Source organism: Erithacus rubecula (genome assembly GCF_903797595.1).
Source record: "Erithacus rubecula genome assembly, chromosome: 13".
Taxonomy (NCBI): domain Eukaryota; kingdom Metazoa; phylum Chordata; class Aves; order Passeriformes; family Muscicapidae; genus Erithacus; species Erithacus rubecula.
The window spans coordinates 7,658,787-7,677,010 of record NC_136665.1 but is presented as its reverse complement, the minus strand read 5'-3'; the positions used below and the strand labels follow the sequence as shown (position 1 = coordinate 7,677,010).

The following is an 18,224-nucleotide window of genomic DNA, read 5'->3' as shown; positions in this document are numbered from 1 at the left end:
AGGAAAGTGGATCTTGTGTATCTGACATCAGAAGTAGGCTTCAAACCCAAGGCAAACCATTAGCATCATAGTGATTATGGGGCATGTATTTATCTTAATCATATAGATTCCATGCCTTGCACTCAGACAGCAAAAACTAAAAACCAAAATCAAAAAAATGAAGATCTGGATAAAACATCCAAAGTTCTGCAGAAAAGAATCAGAAGCATTCATGTCTTAAAAGTTCTTAAAAGACACAAAGCCAAAATCCCAATGGTGAAGCAGGAGTTAGGCTCTATAAGCATTCAAAGAACTTGAATTTTCACTTGAAAATTCACTTAAATGCATTTAGGACAGGAACTAATAAGGTATTGAGATGTCTAACCCCTTATTCAGCAATCACACTTTAGGGGCTACTCTTTAATGGCCTACACAGAAATTCAAAAGTAAACAATGGATTTGTGTTATAGTTCAGAAAAGAACAGCAGAGAAGGATGTGACACAAAAATTATCTGTAGACAATCTTCATGAAGGTATGATCTTATGCCCAGCAGTAAATTTACATTATGTTTATGCAAAGTGAGCATCAAACACCAATGCAAGCAGATTAGATATACCTCATAAAAGTAATGTTGAAATTTCCACTTTTTTCTAGCTTCTTTCTGATTCTATTACTTAATTAATTTATTTGTAAAAGTTATTCATGGACACTGAAGCAATTCTCCAGGTTTTAAAAATAGCATTCATCTATATTTTCTTCTCTGGTAGCAAATATAATCTAACCTTTTATCTCTGAGGCTCTTGGGTAAAGTATAAAATGTTGATTGAAGCCTGAAGCCAAACCCATCTCCAAGATTACTATAAAGCATTGAAAAAAATCATTAAGGGACCCATTGGGAAAGATAGAAACTAGGAATTCTACCAAATTACTCTGATTTAAGTACAGGAGAAAAGGAGCTAGATTTAAAATTTATGCTGCTAATTTTTGGCTAGTATAAAATATGAGGTGATTTCATATAGCAGCCAACCCCAGGGAGGGAAAAAAAGATACTAAAAGTGTTAAATATCTGGACTGGAAAATAAGAAACTTTTGGTCTTCTCAAAACTACAGGATGGTTCTAACTTATTGTTTGTGAGAAAAGCACATGATTTGGTTTTTTCATTAGAATGAGCTTTATCTTACTCAGTATCTTTTGTTTGAGATTGGGCCAGACTCTGACAGCATTGCATGATTCAAACAACGTGTGACGTGTTGCTTAAAGACTGAACCACATTTTTCAGCACCCTGTACACAGCCATTTACATGTGCCATTATTAAACTCTTTGCTTTGATTTTCTTTTTTTTTTCCTTAATTTTTTTTAACACAAGCAGTCCCAAGCCATCTGCATTGAATATGACCATCCACGTGTTTATAGAGTCAGAGTGTGGTAATCTGATCAAGGACAGAGCAAGCTACATCTTAACAGCTGCAATCTTGGGTCTAAGGTGATTGGAATTTCTCAGACGTGCTCCATCTGGATAATGGGGAGATAGGAGAGAGGAAATTGCTGTGATAGCAGCCTTGGAAGCATCACCAGATTTTAATGAACTTTTTAAGCTACGATGTGGAATCAGCTGTGAGAAAACACTATAGTAAGAAAGCACCTACTAAAAACCAGCTTAAAGCTAGAGAGGTAAAATAATTTCAAGGAATAGCTCTCCATTGCTAAACTACTAATATGTAAAAAAGTAAGGAATTAGGTATTGAAAAAACTACTCCAATTTTAAGACAGCACCATTTATGGAAGTTTCATCTTTTTGAATTAGCACTTCAAAATTTGATTAATGTATTAATCTCATCAGGTATAATAATCTCATTAGTCTTTGAGAATGACCTCTTTTTCTTTTGTTTAGAGGAGACAAGTGAAAATATGCAAATATATTTTGCTGAGCTCAAATTCTACATAATAAAATTCTGCACAATATAATTGTTACTATAACTTGCACTAAGCCATCCTGCAAAGGTATTCTTATCTACAAAGTTTGATGGGAAATCCTGAATGAATAAATATCAGAGGAAAAGCACAATTAACTGAAATTACACACTTTTCCATGCAGTTTTAAATGAACAGGCAGAGGCTATAAGCACTGCCTAATTTGCAATACCCTGGTCTGGGCAGTTACTCAGCTCTCTCCCTTCTCTCACACTCTGCACACTCAAGCTGCCTCTTCATCATTGCTGGGGTGCCTTTGACTGTCAAGCAAAGCCTGCAGCTTTTGGGGTGGAAACTGCACCAGACCTGCCTTCCCATGGTCAGTGCAGCACCCAAGACCTTCACCAGCCCTCCCAGCAGGAGCTGCTGCTCTGCCCCACTGCGGGGACTGTGCCAGGGGAAAGTGTGATTCAAAAACAACAAACAAATACAACAACAAAACACCAAACAAACAAAACAACAACAGTAGTGAAAAATACCCTTCCCTTCTTCACCTGCTTATCACCTGATAATACATCATCACCCTCAGTGACTGAGCTTTCATTCTCCATGTGCTACTTAGCTCCAAAACATTCTGCCTGGGGATACATGGGAAGCAGCATCTTAATCTAAATCACTGCTGCTTGGCCTTTAAGCTCTTTATTTCATTTGGAATACTTTTTTTTTTTTTTTTTCTCTGCTCACATGATCCTGTTTTGTCATTTGTGATACTTTAATTTCACGGTTTCCATCCAGTCTGCAGCCCCAGATCATTTCCTATTGATCTGCTCTTAGCCTTGAATCTGTACAACACTAATAGTTGTTCTGTCAAAAACCAAAGTTTGTTTCTAGACAAACCTCCTTAGTTTAATATTAAAAAAGGTAACACCTCGATTCTCTTAGGAAGATAGGAAAATCAACTTCCCTGTCCAAAGGCACATTTTTGTGACCAGCCTACTATTTAAGATGTTAATCCAGAAGTTTCTAGGTTATGGTTGGTAGTAAAACCCAGTTATTTTAGACTGATTCTCCATGCCAGATGGTAGTGAAAAATTGCTGCGCTAAAAAATATTTGTAGAAATACTGCAAATAAAAGCTGAAAACGGGACCCATGTCATTTGCTAGGGAAAAGAGAATAATTTAATCCTCAATTTCCAGGCAGAGAAGTAGGAACTATTAGATGTGCCATGTACACAGGAGAATCCTCTAGCAAAACAAGAGAAGAAAAGTTCTAATGCCACATGTATTAACTAACTCTGTCTACTCACCCTCCTACCATGTGTTTGCTTTTCAAACAGTACAATAATGTTTAAAATGATAAAGCAATATGGAAATACACAGAGTGAAGTAAAAGTCAATACAAAATACCAATTTAAGTCCCACACCTTGAGCCTGGCCAAGGAGTTCATCGGCTGAGCTCAGGCTCTCAGGTGGATTGCAGTCAATTATCACAGAAACATGGATGTGATTTACTCCACTGAAGAAAACAACCCCTCTATTTGGGATTTTATTTGCATTCTCAGGATTTATCATTTGGGATTATGTAAAACTGGCAGCTGCTTATAATTATTTGGGGTTCGAGTAGAAATAATTAAAAACATCTGCCTTTATCTTAATACTACCAGACTTAAACCCATGAGCTCAGTTATACCTAACTTCAAAGCTGAAAGCAATGAATAAAAGAAAGCTTCACATATTGCTAACAAATTTTCAGTGATTCATTTATATGTACAACCAGTTATTCAGCAGCCTTCAAACCTTTAATTATCTTTTAAATATATGTAATTTTGCACTTCTAATTAGATAGCAATTTAATGCTCTCACAGGGATTCAGATGGGCTGTCTTTTTTGAAATGTAAACTCCAATAGGAATAATCATTGGCATTCAAGTGATAGAATTCTTCAGTTATTTAAATGAACGTGAGGCATTTACACTGCTCAAATCATTTAAATATTCTGCTGTCAGCTACAGCTGTAGAGTTTTATGGAGTCAATGAATAAAGCAAGGGTAAGTGTAGGTTATCTTACGTTCCAGGCAGGACTCCCCAGAGAGAAATGAGATTTGCTGCTTCTGAAAGGCTAACACTGCTTAAGTGGGGCATTAATGTTTCCCCTGACACTTGGATTTCTCTGTTTTGCTGTATTAGGAGAAACAAATTTTCTCAAAATTTACAGCTACAAAAGATTTAATACTGATCTAGAATCTTCAAACACTGCAGGTCCTTTAGCTTAATGCAACACACAGTGACAGTTCACATTCTAAGGATTAAATGGGAACTTACTCAGGCACATGAATGCCAAAATATTTTGGTGAGGGCATTGCAATATTATAAAAAGGCTTTGATTTCTATGTGTAACTTTGCCAATCAAGACTGATCAAGTTAAAAATGTGGATCCTCGTATAGGAAGAAATGCATCAATTGAATTCATTTACAGTGGTAAGAGCATTCACAAACAGCCATTCATAAATTCCAAGACTTCCAGAGCTTATTTTGAGAGTAAGAATAAATGTCTCAGTTTTCTCAGAGATAGAGGATTTTGATTTAAACCCAGAAATACTACAAAATCTTTATTTATCAGGGATATTATTAGAATAATTCATAAATTGGAACACATTTTTAACTTCAGGTTTATATAAAAAATGGCAGAATGTAAATCAAAGATACAGTTTTATTCAAGAATATATATTTGTCTTTAAACCCATATTTTTTTTAGTTAAGAAACTCAGGCTCCTTGTCCAGGAACTCTGAGTGTTCTACCCTAGTAATTACTGAAAAAACCAAACCCTGTTCCACTCCCCAAACAAAAATACAAATCCAATTGCTAACTATGAATCAAAAAAGCCACGGACTTCTAAAAACTGGTATCAACCTTGCTATTATTTATTGAAAACCACAGAAACATTAGGGCTGAGAGCAGCAGCACAAAGCCCTGACAGCAGATAGGTTCACTGTGGTGGTGATCTGGGACTGTGGCTGACACTCATCTTCCAGGGACATTCCTTATTTTCTCTACAATCCCACTACACCTCCCTAAGAAATCAATTTACCTCTGGCACCAACCTTTACAGACTGCAGAATGACAGACAGCAATGAGCAATCAGCCACAATTAATACAGTGGTTGTTTTTAAAAGCATGTAAATAGTATTTATCCCTTGTTTCTCATTCTTCTTTTACATTCAGTAAACTCATTTCTTTGGCAAACTGTAACATCATCAACGAGATATATTTTCATTTTAAAATCTAACAGTGTAACACCTGGCACACACCACAAGTGTAAAGAGGCTCCCAAAAAGCAAATTAAACCTGCCATGATCACAAATGAAGACTGTGTCTCCATGTGCACATTTTAATACAGGTAAGAAGCCTCAAACACCAAGTTAAGAAAAATCTGAAAATTCACTTTTGAACTCCTAGACAATTTATTATTATTTTTTACTAGCAGTAGGTTGTGGTTTTCAACAGAATATAAAATTGCAAATTACATCACACAACTGAAAATATCCTCTCATGGAAAATAAAATACTACTCTGTAAAAATACAGACTTTTAGTCAGACTCAGCATAAAGGAGCACGCATTTAAAGCAGCATTAAAAAATGGGTTTGTCCCATCAGCCATGCTCTGTGGAGCACCCACTGGGGTACTCTTGGTAGGAAAGGAGAGCTTAAGGGGGCAAAATGCAGGAAAATTTATTCTCTTCAGCTATGTGACAAAAACAAAAATAAAAAAAAATAAAAAAGTAAAAATAAAAATGAAAATTTTCGGTGTTTCCCGCTGGGGCTGCGGCGCCACCTGCCGGCCACGGCCCCGCGCTGCGCCGGGTCCCCCCGAGCCGGCCCCGAGCCATTCCCGGGGGATCCGCGCTCCCGCTCCCCGCTCCCTGCTCCCCCTCCCTGTTTCTTGGCTTCTCTGTCACCAGCATCGCTTGCCCACGCTTCGTGGAGAATGGCACCGCAAGTTCGTGCTGCTCCCTGTGTGTGACATTGGCCGGAGGCTCCCGGGCAGCGCTGGGCTCTGCGCCCTGCTCCAGGATCTTTCCTCTCACCCCAGCACCCAACCTGGCAGCCTCACCGAAAACCGAGTTTATTCAAAACAACAGCACAGGAATAAAGAGCATCGCCCAGAAAAATCTCCCAGAAAAGCATATTTAAATATAAACCGAACAGAATAATCAGCAGCCAGCTCAATGATTACAATCAGTGCCCAGTGTTGGTACAAATCGGGAGCGACAGGAGGTTCTGGGCTCTTTGCTGTCCTGCCTCTCTGCTCTGCTCTGTGAGAAGACAATTCCTTAAAAAGCACTACATCAGCTCCAGAACTAACAGATATGGGGTTAGGAACTCAGGAATTCAGAAACATTCTAGTTTTACATCACTGCCAGAAAGTATAACAACAGGATAAACCAGAGTGGAGCAAGTCAGTAATCAACGAGACTTGCATGTAAATCTAAGACAGAAATAATTTTAGAGCGTGTCTTTAGTGAATTATCTAATTCCAGATCTACAGGCCTATTTTCACATAGCTATTGTCACAAATTTCATGGAATCTTACAATGGTATCAGGATTTGGCCTGCAATATTAAACCAAGGGCCCAGGCCAGCAATCACTTCATTCTCAAAAACTGCTGAACTCAACAGGAGACTCTCATTACCCACCACTGACACAACCCAGAGGTAAAAATGACTCTTCCAAAACCCTGAAATGCACAGACCATGAATATATCACAATGAATTCCCCCAGCTGACAGCTTATGGGCTACTGACCAACATTTTGATTTGAAAAAGAGATTCCATTGTGTAAGGTAATGAAGTAAGTGCCTTCAAGATGTACATTTGGTGAGGGAGAGTCACAGCAAACCACCTTCTGCCTCACTAAGGCAAAAAACCAGAAAATTGGAACATGGTAATACCCTCTGTCAGCCTTAGAGCCATCCTCAGTTCCAGGACCTCATTACATTTTGTTTTATAAAATATCTATTATACAGTGAATACATACTAATAATTTTTTAAATAAGTAATTTGCCCAAAGAGAAAGGGACACTGCAGCAAAGACAAGAGTAATCACACTCTGGTGATGTAGAGAGAGAACTTTCAAATATATTCCTGTGGCTTGCAAACCTGGGGTGTCAGATTTACCCACTGAAGCTTCCTTGATGCACTTTTCATAAGCTCTACTCCAATTAAAAACCAAATTAAGTGCAAATATAAATGTTAATTTAGTGTGTAATTCCTAGCCCAAATTCTTAGAAAGACAAATTCTTCTGCTTGGTGAAGACTTCAGATATGCTAATGACTTAATAAATCATGCTTATCAATAATTTTATTTTCAAATTAAATTATCCACCCAGTTAATATTTCTGTTTTCTACTGAAATATTGTTGAAATTGGACATTGCTTGGAGTTCCTACATAGGAAACACATGTGGCAGGCATGTGGACACAGCAGTGGAACCTGTGCTTTTTAATGCCAGTGCTTTTCTAGTGGTGATGGAACACTTGGCAAGGCTGTTCCTAAACAACTCTGCAACCAGGAATGTACCAGCCCTCTGGGGTGTTAACTTGATAAACATTTGCAAAACAGTAACTTTATTTTTCTTGCTATGATTAGTGCAAACAAGATGATAAAGGAAACTAAAGATAAAATTTGCTGCTATTTCTCTTTTAGTACAGAAAATCCCTAGTGCTCCCATTTTGCTTAAAAATATGCTTTACTGAAATTTCTGCACATATATTAAATTAACTTTAACACTTTAGCATGACAAATAGGGGTTATTACACAGCACTAGAGCACTCCAACATTCCATTTCAATGTAAAATGAACATAATTATAGCAATTTTTGGCTTTGCTATTTTGCAGTAATGGAGGTCTGCATCTTTTGCAGAAACAACTTGTATATTTATTTTCCTAGGGGCTTTTTCATGCTAAGTGTTGTTTCCAGAGGTAAATTTACCAATATAAAGTATCTGCTCCATCATATTTACTTTTTAATGAAGGCTATTCACTAGGAAAAAAACAAATGCAGCACATACAGCTAAATAAAATAGATCAATAAACAGCATTCTTACCAAAGGCCTAAGTTCTGGGTGAGTCAAAATATATCCATTGTTTGTGATTGCAAAAGCATATCCATGAATACCTAGCTGTAAAAGTAAATGAGAAAGAAATACTAATTAGCATGGTCTCCAGTAAACCCTTAAACAAAATATCAGGCAATAATTTGGCTATCCAGAGCACCTGGCATTCACAGCCCCTATCCACACTGTGTCTGCTGTAACACAGGCAAAGGTCCTTGACATTTTGTGCAAATCAGAACCTGACATTGTGCTGAATTCAGCCAGAGCATGATTTTACACTGTCCCACAACTCTGCTATCCAAGGACTTGTTCCTGTGTGTGATAGAGTCAATTATTTTATATATATATATATATATATATATATATATATATATATATATATATATATAAAAAATATAGCTGTATATGAGATGCCATAGCACGTGGCATACAGAACATGGGGCAGGGCAAAGAGATACTGGAATACCATAAATTCCCCTATTCCCAGGAGTGCACAGCTTTCTTCACTTGTTGCTAAAGAACCTCTTCACTCAAGGATAAAGGAAATGCAGCCACAGTGAGCAACAGTGACCTGTCATATGTGATATTTACATCTTCCCATCTTAAAGGCTCTCTGTTACTTCCAGTTCTGCTGGAGCCACAGAAGGCAGCTATTTCTGCTGAAGAATTTCTTCTAATTTTATATCTTTGTATCAAGTGGAGCTGTGGGAGATTCCTTGTGAGCAATGAGATGCTTGATGAAGTCTAACAGTGCCCAGATTTAGCATTGTACTTACTTAAATAAAAATACTGGTCTGTTTAACAATATGCTTAATACACAGCTGATTGCATCCACTGAATGCAATAAATGTACCTTTAAATCCTTCATGTGGTCATTCAAACATCCCTTCTTAGCATAAACTTGCTGCTAATGTAGTAGACTTTTTCCACAGGTTTGCTATGTATCTTTTGCCATGCAAAGAGCATCTTCCTATCCTTCTTTATAAATTTTTTTTAATTCTTCAGACAATGCAATATCCTGTATATTTTATTTCAGTATCTCAATACACTGAGGTATTAAATACCAAACAACAGAAAACAAAAAAGCAAAAACAAAATCCAAACTTGAAAATCCAACCCTATCTTGCTTTGATATTTACTTTACAGTTCTCACCACTAAATCCTGTTATTTTACTTAAATGATTTGCTGAAGTGAGTCTTTAGGAATTTGAGTGACAGAAAGCAACTTAAGCAAGGCTGAAAAGTCTGAATCCTTTCTAAGAGGCAAAAGGGAGAGCAACCCAATCAGATTCTGTGATTTTCTAGAAATACAAACCAGAGTATGATATTATGGCAAGGTCACAGGTAAAACATTCCAGGTTAATTTATAGTGTCTCTGTCGTGTGAATGGTTGTATATGCCACAACTGTATCTGCCACACAGAAGATTGTTTCATAAATTAGTGGTTTTCCTATAGCAATAAACTTCAGTGAGAGCAATAGAAGGTGATACATTCTTGGCATCTCTTCATAAAGGAGGGATAACCAAAATAATAACAGTGGACATATTTTAACTATTATAGTGTGACAAGGGAATGAGCTGTTGGCTAAATATCAGATCTCAAGTGTAATTGTCTGGGTTGATAACTGCAGAATGACATCCAGGCCATGGAAGCCAGGTAAGGAAAGAAATGTGGGTGGTATATTTCACAGGAAAAAAGCCTGTGCCTGCTTGAGCATCACAGGATCCAAGGGTAGCATTTCATCATGTTCTGTGAATGTGTGAGACTGCAGTATCTGAGAGATGCTGCCATTTACAGCAGCATTTTAAACCTTGAACTCTGTCTCCAAATCACAGATTCTGAAAAAAAACCCCTTTTTTCTAACTGTTGTAAAATGTCACATGGAAGTCAAGTATTACCAAATCCAACCCCACCTTATTCAGGAGAAACTGCCACTGACATCTGGGGATGTTTAGTCAAGGTAACAACAGCTGAAAACAGCTTATTGCTATTATTCATCTTCCTCAGCATAAAATCCACCTCATCCAAGCTGAGACAATTCCAGGCAAGCAGACTTCTATTTTCAACCATCATTTTATATCCCTGTGTGAATTTTTTGTCACGTGTTGCCTCTGCAGGAATGGGTCCCAGGGGTGATTATGCTCTTGCAATTGCAGAGTCTTTGTTTAGGGCATGTGGGATTGGAAGTTATAACTCAAGTGATCTCACTAACTCAACTGCATTGCATGATATTGGTGCCTCCTGTAATAATCCCCTCTTGCAGTACATCCTGCAATATAAAACATACCTTCAAATAAAAATCTAGAGGATCATATATTACTTCCTTAGAAAACTAATTCTTAAAAAACTTTTTTTCTGAGTCAGTCTCACTCTGTTCCAATACCCATTATTTGGGCCTCCCACTCTTTTTATATTCTCATATTCAGACTATGTCCAAATCTTGCAGATTATTTAGGAGTAACATCACTGTTACTTGGCTTTTCCTATCCAGCCATGCACAGCCAAGCTTCTATTTCTGCAGGTACTTCAACATTGTTCATCCTTCTCACTACAAATGGAACTTGCTCTCCCCACAGCTCCTTACAGGCAGCTCCAAAGATTGTGCCCATTGCTCCAAATTTAGCAAAGGAGCAAATTTTGCTCCTTTCTCTACCTTCTACTGATTCAGTATTTCTGCATACACAGCAGTAGAGCATAAGCTGCTGTTAGGAAACTTTAGTAGAGTGTGCCCTGAGAGAGTTCCCTGTTATTTATTGTTATTTATTCTGAGCAGCAATGTCTCTGTCACTTCTGGTACCAGTGTGGAGTCACCTGCTGCCTCTTCCCATAACCTGCAATTCTTCCACCTGGGACAGCCCTTCATGCTGGGTTTGCAAAGCCCTTAGTGGGATCCAGATTGAAGGAGTTTACTTCAATTCACCTTTTCAATATTATTGCCACTCTTTTCTATGCATCATTTTTATCAAATTCTTGTTTAATTTAAACTTTCCAGTTATCGTAAATTGATCCAGAAGATAATTTGGTAAATCCTAATGTATTCAAATTAGAATTAAAAGTGATAGGAGGAATTTTTATGTTATAATATTGGAAGACACTCATAAGTCATTTCTTCTTCCACCCTCTTAGAAATCACTAAATGAGAACATGGCAGACAATTAAGAGACAATTTGTATGATGCATAGATTTATGCTCAGTACAGGTGCTGTAAAAATTGAGCAATTCCAGTGGTTGGTCTCTTTAGCAAAGGCTGTCCACAATACAGTGTTACATGCTTGTTAGTCATGCAAAAAAATAAATTATGAATTAACTGGGAAATATTAGTTTAATTTTTATTTAGGAATAGAGAAGTATCATAGTAAAAACAATTCAGACATGGAAAAGTAGTGAAATACCAATCTACTGCATCAAATTTAAATGAAAAGTAATTACATTTTGTGTTTGTCTGAAGCCTACTTTTACTGAATGAAACATATTTCACAAGAGATATAGTGGTTCAAATTTCAAAAATTTTATGATAATTCATTTTAAAGAATTTTGTTGCAGAGTTGTCACTGAGTTTGGAAAACTAAGTGGAGGAAAATATCTGGCAAATACTGGGTAGGAGAGAAGGAAGCACTAGTCTGGTTAAACAGGAACTTAAGTTGCTGCAATGTGCCACTTTCTCCAATTCCAGGAGACATGGAATTGGGAACAATTACACACAAACAGAAAGCCTAAAGCCACGTTAAGAATAGATTTCCTTTAAAAGTTATGCATTTTTTCAACTTTTTTTTGTCATTTTGACTCATATTCTGGTTATATTTCATAGTTTCATAACTTCACTGATTTTATAATCACATTGATTTTAATATGAACAGTATTTAGTATTACCCTCTAGACCATGCTGACCCACAAAACTGTAAAGATCAGGCCATGTTTTAACTTAGATTTAAAAAATAGCATTTGATCTCAGACACTTCAAAGGTAAAATTTCTGAGGAAAATGGGTGAAATAATGGAGCTATGTAAGTATAAACAATAACAACATATTAAATGAATTCTATTTTAGGTATTACACTGAATATAAATTATATATACACCATTTGTGTATTACCTTGTATTTTGGAATAGTTTTTAAAAGCTCTTTAACTGGAACATCTGTGCCAACTACTCCCAGAAGAATCCCTTTAGACCTCTGAAAAGAACAATAAAAGATGCACTCAGAACCACAATAATAATAAACATTCTTACCACTTATTTCACCTTGTAGCTACACTGTAGAATTGAATAGATAACTGACAAACTATTTAAAAAGTGGGAAAGGCAACACTGGTACAACTCAGCTAATCAAGCAGTAATTAAATCAATAATATTGCTCCTTTCTGCTTTGTTTACAATTCACATAGAAAAGGCATGCAAGATTTTGATGCTGGTAAGTCCCTCTGCTGAAATCTTTCACATGCAAATAGGTTTTAAATTAAAAACTACTGTTAAAAATATATTATTCCTGTCTTTCCCAATTTCTCCTATCATTTGACAAAAAAGAGAAAGACAAAACATTAAGGGGAAAATACACTCAAGTTTGTTTAACAATCTGTTGTATTACTAAAGATAAATATGTGTATATAATAAACAAAAAAATTAATTAAATTCTGAGTTATATCAGAGCAAAGAGGAAAATTATATAGAATATTTGCCACAAAAAATTAACACTTTTAAATAAGAAAGCCATAAAGCCTAGTGTCATCTGAGATTTTCTCTTAGACATAGCGTTTCATCTTTTTACCATGGTTTCTATAGTATAGGTATTTGGGATTATTTGTCCACCTTTCTATGCTAATAAAAGGATATTAACTGCAGACAAAATAAGAAGAAGAAAAGAAAAAAATGTCAGAGTTGGCTAGAATCTTATTAGATCCTGAAAGCAGCTTCACATCAGTCACACCATTATCACATGACAGAAACAATCTGAGTACTTACAGTCTCATTTTGCTTACTAAATACTGGCATGGCAACAGTTGTCATCAACACCAATCCCTGATCATCAGCAAGCTATATTTGAAAAAGAAATACTATCTCTGAGAACTAAGGGACAATTACAAGCATGTGATTGCAGTTTTCAATTAAATTATTTCCATTTTAAATGAGATAAGGTAGTTTATCGAAATGACACTGATGGAGTTGGACCTCCAGCCCAGCCCAGCCCAGCCCAGCCCAGCCCAGCCCAGCCCAGCCCAGCCCAGCTCTGCCCATCCCCTGCAGGAAAGGTGCCTCATCCTCTCTCCCTGCATGGGACAGAGCAGGGGCTGAGGTGGTTGTGAAGCAGCAAGAGCAGTAGCAAAGCAGCTGGAGCTCTGCTCCACATCCCTCCCACTGCCAGCTCTGCCAGAGCTGCCTCGGGCTGTTTGCTCCCAGCAAAGAGCACCAGGTCATGAGCTGTATGTGCTCTGTTCTGGTCCAGACCCAGGGCTCACACAGCAGCACAAAGGATGACAGCCAGTAAGGATCCCAGGAGTACCTTTGCTCCAGCTGCTTCCAGTTTGCTGAACAAAGAGGTGCCATGAAGCATTAGTTGATTCTGCACATCAGGTTTCAATACATTTTTTTCAGTTTAGGGAGAAAACAGATCTCCTGACCTTGGTTCCATTCAAGAGGAAGGTGTAGGATGTTTATCACTGGCCACAGGACAGTGAGAGTGCTCAGGTTCCCTGCTTAGATTCAGACTGAACCTCTGCCCTGAGACTGACTGGGTGCTCCAGGCCAGCACCACTCTGTGCCTGTCCAGCAGGAGCTGGAGAGTTACTGCTCAACCCTCTCTGTCCCCAGGGACAGATATTAAAGCTGAAGAGGTTTATCCAACATATGAAAGTGTGACACAGCCATGATCCCAAGTGGAGATTTTGTTGAACACCAATTCAGCTTTGCTGCACTGTTCAGTCGGATGCAGCAATGGGGATGATCTTGCTGAGCAATACTGTAGGTGACAGTCATAGGTGACAGTCATGCCCAATTGCAGCTGTGACTTCCTCCTACCACTCTCACATCTCTATCATGCTTTCTGCACTCAGGTACAACTTCTAATCCACTTTTTTTTTTTTTTTTTTTTAACTTTTGCAATTTCTTTTTTGTTTTGTTTGAGTTTACAAAGGTTTTCTTATAATAAATCAATAGCAACTGGCTCCCCACATTCTCAGAAAACAATTATGATATATATAAATATTATGATAAAGATACCTTGTGAAGCATATTCCATTTTAACAAACCAGACAAACAAAATCTAGAAAATTATGTATCCTGCATCTCCCAGTGTTCTTCAGGAGGATTTTAAGTTTCTTAAACAAGCATGTTTCCTGAGGCATGGCACTATCTCTTGGTGAGAAGGAATGTTTGCAGACATCAGACAGGAACACAAGTGGGGTTTAGAGTCAAGAAGGTTTACGTCTGATAAGGAATCACTAGGGATGTGAGGAGGAATGAACCTATAATTGTATTTCCTTTTGTTTTGTTTGTTTTCCTTGTTAGCAAGAAAAGATAATTCTAACCCTAATATAATCCTTGATCTATCAAGCAATTGTAAGTTATTAAACAAACAAGAAAAAAAACCCCAAAAACTTGGCAAAACATTGTGGGTTCAAAGGTTGCACTTCAAACTCAAATGCAGCCAGACTAATGTAGGAATTTCAGCTCCTTGGCCAGAGTAGTAGAGTCAAGCACACTGACATGATTTGTGTGGAGAGGAGCCCAGGAAGTGGAGAATCATTCTGCTGATTACAAGGTGATGTTTTGGAACATTTAGAGATTCCATATGATTGCCCTGGGTAGTTTTCTCTGACATCATGTTTTTATCAAGTATCAGGACAGTATTAATTTACAAGTCTGCTCACTCTCAAGATATTACTAAAAACAATTCAATGGATAGGACAAAGCCAAGGGACTGTCAGTAGAGTTTTAGGATGTTTGAAATTCTTGACATGGAGGAAAAAAACTCCACAGTCTGGAGCTCCTGGGAATTTATGAAAGAACTGCTCATTAACTCTAAAATTGACTATGGAAACAGGCAAGAGTGATTGCCCTGTAATTTTGCTATCTGCAAGCACCAACTGGAGTTGGCTGCTGTGAGTACTTCTATAGAGTTGCAACTGTTAATCCAGCATGTTTGAATTTTTATTTGTTTGGCAGATGAACAGGTTGTTGGCTACTTCCATAAGTGGAGTCAGCAAATAACTGGATGTGCAGGGATTTGTATTTACAATGTTTTACTGAGTCACTGCTCATCATAATGTAGTTACTATCTAGTCTAAAATGATGAATGTAGGAGACAGCATCAGTGATTTGCCCCAGAATGTTCTTCTACTGGAAGTACATGATGGTAACAATTTTAGGTGGGCAACTACCCAAGGGTTATGAACACTGATTTTGATAAAATGCTTAGCAAAAAATAGCAAACCTTTGAAAGAAAATAAATCTCAAGACTGAGGAAAAAATGCATTCCCAAGCTAAATGCCTCTTGGCTGTTTAGAATAAAGAAACAGAACTTGCTCTCTGAAACAGGTACAGATCTCTAATGCCTACTGACAAGTTTTATAACAAGATGAAAAATTCCCTTTAGAAATATGTTTAACTACAACAGCTTTCCCTTTAATTCCTCACTGTGCACAGCAACCCCCCTCATAATAACCCAACCAGATCTTCCCAAAAAAACAAATAAAAATCATCCTCTTAGATTAAGCTACTTAGAGTTTAGCCTCACACCCAGCACTAGCATCCATCTCTCAGGGCAGAGTTAGGCAGGCTCCAGAATTAAACCTGACACACATATACAGGAAAGAAAGATGTTCCCATTACAGGAAGGGGAATTTGAGTAACATCTCTGAAACATCTTCCTTGGGAGCGTATAGCCAAGAAGAGTTACAGTGGTTGTCCAGAGTTTCTGACACACCTGCCCAACCCACCCCACTTCTTCTTTTGCCTGCTCTGTACAGATTTGCTTCACAATGTGTTGAAATCTGTGACCACTGCACTTTCATGTGCCAGTCAGAGTCATGAGGCAGGCTGGAAGCCTCAGAGACTTGGAATTTGTGTTTTATGTGGACTAAAAGAATAAGGAATAGCTATTATTTTGGCACAGACTCAAGTTATAGTCTGGGAGAATATAGGAACCTGTGTCTTACATTAAAAAATATTTCTGTGTTGGACACACAGAGTAAATGAAAAAAAAAAAGCCCTTATATTGTAAAACAGTTACTTGGAGTTTGTAAATTGCTGATTCAAAATGCTATTAAAAATCAGTTTGCTTGTGGAGGAATGTGAGAGAGAAATTTGGAAACTAGATTGCAATTAACATCCAAGTGAAAATTGTAGTGGTTTTTCTGAATAGAAACCGAATATAAATTACAAAACAAAGGCAATAGCATCCCATGAGGAGGAAACAGATCCAAAGGAATGCTAAATCTAACTGTTTACTTTGTTATTATTTTTACTCCATTAGATTCCCCTTAAATGTTACAATTTTACAGAATTGCTAAAATCACTAGTCAGGCACTTCAATGAAACCACAGTTTTCCAAAATTTCTATTTTCTATTCCCAGTGACAGTTAATTCAACTCTTCAAAGTATAAGGTAAATGTAGGGAATGATAAATGATCCTTCCAAAAGGCTGAAAGATGATTGCATCAAGATATGAGGAGGGCACAGCACTACTTACAGAAGTTAAGGATAACACAGAAAGAGAGAAGAAAGCTGTCAGGAACTTTTGGGCAATAAATATAATTAAAAGATTTAGATATAGAGGAAGTATGGTTCCATTCATGAGAGAATCACTAAAAAAAATTCTTAAATGTTCCTAAACACAACTCTCTGCTTCTGATTTGTGTGCCTAATTTATTCACTTCTACCTTTTCACTCAAGCTAAGTAGAACAAAACATCACAGCAGGAGTAGGGCAAAAGCTTTTGAATCCTGCTGTGTTTGCTCAAGAAAGCAAGTAAAGCTTTCCTACTAGGAAACAAAACACCTTTTTGAACTATTAAGGAAAAATGGCTTTTGCTCTTCAGTGCGTAAAGAAAGCTGTTTAACACAACTGTTTCAAAGATAAAGGTCATTTTGGAAATCAAAATGAACAAATTTGAAAATGGTAAATTTGAGTTATTATTTTATCTTACTGCTATTTTCAGAGCCCTGTGGGATAGCTACCTAAAACATGCATTAAAGAAACATAGAGGACAAGTAAAATTCATATGAATTTATTTCATTTGTCTGGTAGCAGTTCTTCCTTTTAGATACATTAACCCTTCCTATGCATATTTTGTTCTGAAATCAACATAACCATACTAAATCAAGGTCTCTATTGCCTGAAACTCCAGTGAGTTTTTGGTTGGTGTTTTTTGACTGGTTGGGTTGATTTGTTTTCATGGAATTTTCTATTCTAAGTATAGTGTATATCACAAAGATCTTTTCAAGACAAATATGCTGCAACAGACATATTCACCTTAAACTCATCAGTTTTCATTTCACCTGCTCTCCAATTCTGAATTTGCAACTGACTGAGAGCAGATAGCATAAGAGGTTTAATTGTTATTTAACTGCTGTAGACAGTTGAAAACCCACAGGTCTTCAAAATCAATAGCTAATCACCATAGAACACTGACTAAACACTGAAAAAGTCTGAAGTCAAAGTGTCCCATGTGTAAGAGAAAACACATTTCATCAAGATGGTGAACTATTTATAATAGATCTGAAATAGTAAAGGTAAACTTGAAATGCCACATTTTTCTTTCAGATCACTCAAAGATTAAAGTGAACATGTTTAGAGAGACAACTGTTTGAAATGTTTATAGAGAAAACATTTGCAAGATGATACATAGATTCCAACAAAAATACAGTACAAGTTCAGACACCATATGGCAAAACAGTGACTAAGTCATTCATAAAGGCATGCACCAGCCCTGTGCTGCTTCCCTTCACCTTGCAGAGAGCAAGAGACATTTTCTTGGTTTGTTCATAAGCTGCCAGGGCTTGCTTTTTAAATGGCATATTTCTTGCCTGAATTGATCAAAAGCCCTGGATGATTTCTCATACCTGTCCCCTTTCCCCATCTCATTCCTCCTTTCTCTGCACAGAATACACAGTCAACTAGACTGTAGTCAGCTATAAGTGCATATAAAAATGTGTGGCTTTAGTTCTGCATTTGTTTGATCTAGAGGTAAAAACACTGAAAATTGGTAATTTTGACCATTTATGA

General features: G+C 37.1%; 1 protein-coding gene across 2 annotated transcripts in view; it reads right to left on the bottom strand.

The window, feature by feature from the left end:
* Positions 1 to 18,224, bottom strand: part of CACNA2D3 (calcium voltage-gated channel auxiliary subunit alpha2delta 3) — a 378,091-nt gene that overhangs the window by 93,177 nt on the left and 266,690 nt on the right. For both annotated transcript variants that reach the window (XM_079316838.1, XM_079316837.1), the window contains 3 exons: positions 12,966 to 13,037; positions 12,100 to 12,180; positions 7,998 to 8,072 (listed from right to left, as the gene is read on the bottom strand). In XM_079316838.1, coding sequence (XP_079172964.1) covers positions 7,998 to 8,072; positions 12,100 to 12,180; positions 12,966 to 13,037 — 228 coding nt within the window. The remainder of the gene's footprint in view (positions 1 to 7,997; positions 8,073 to 12,099; positions 12,181 to 12,965; positions 13,038 to 18,224) is intronic.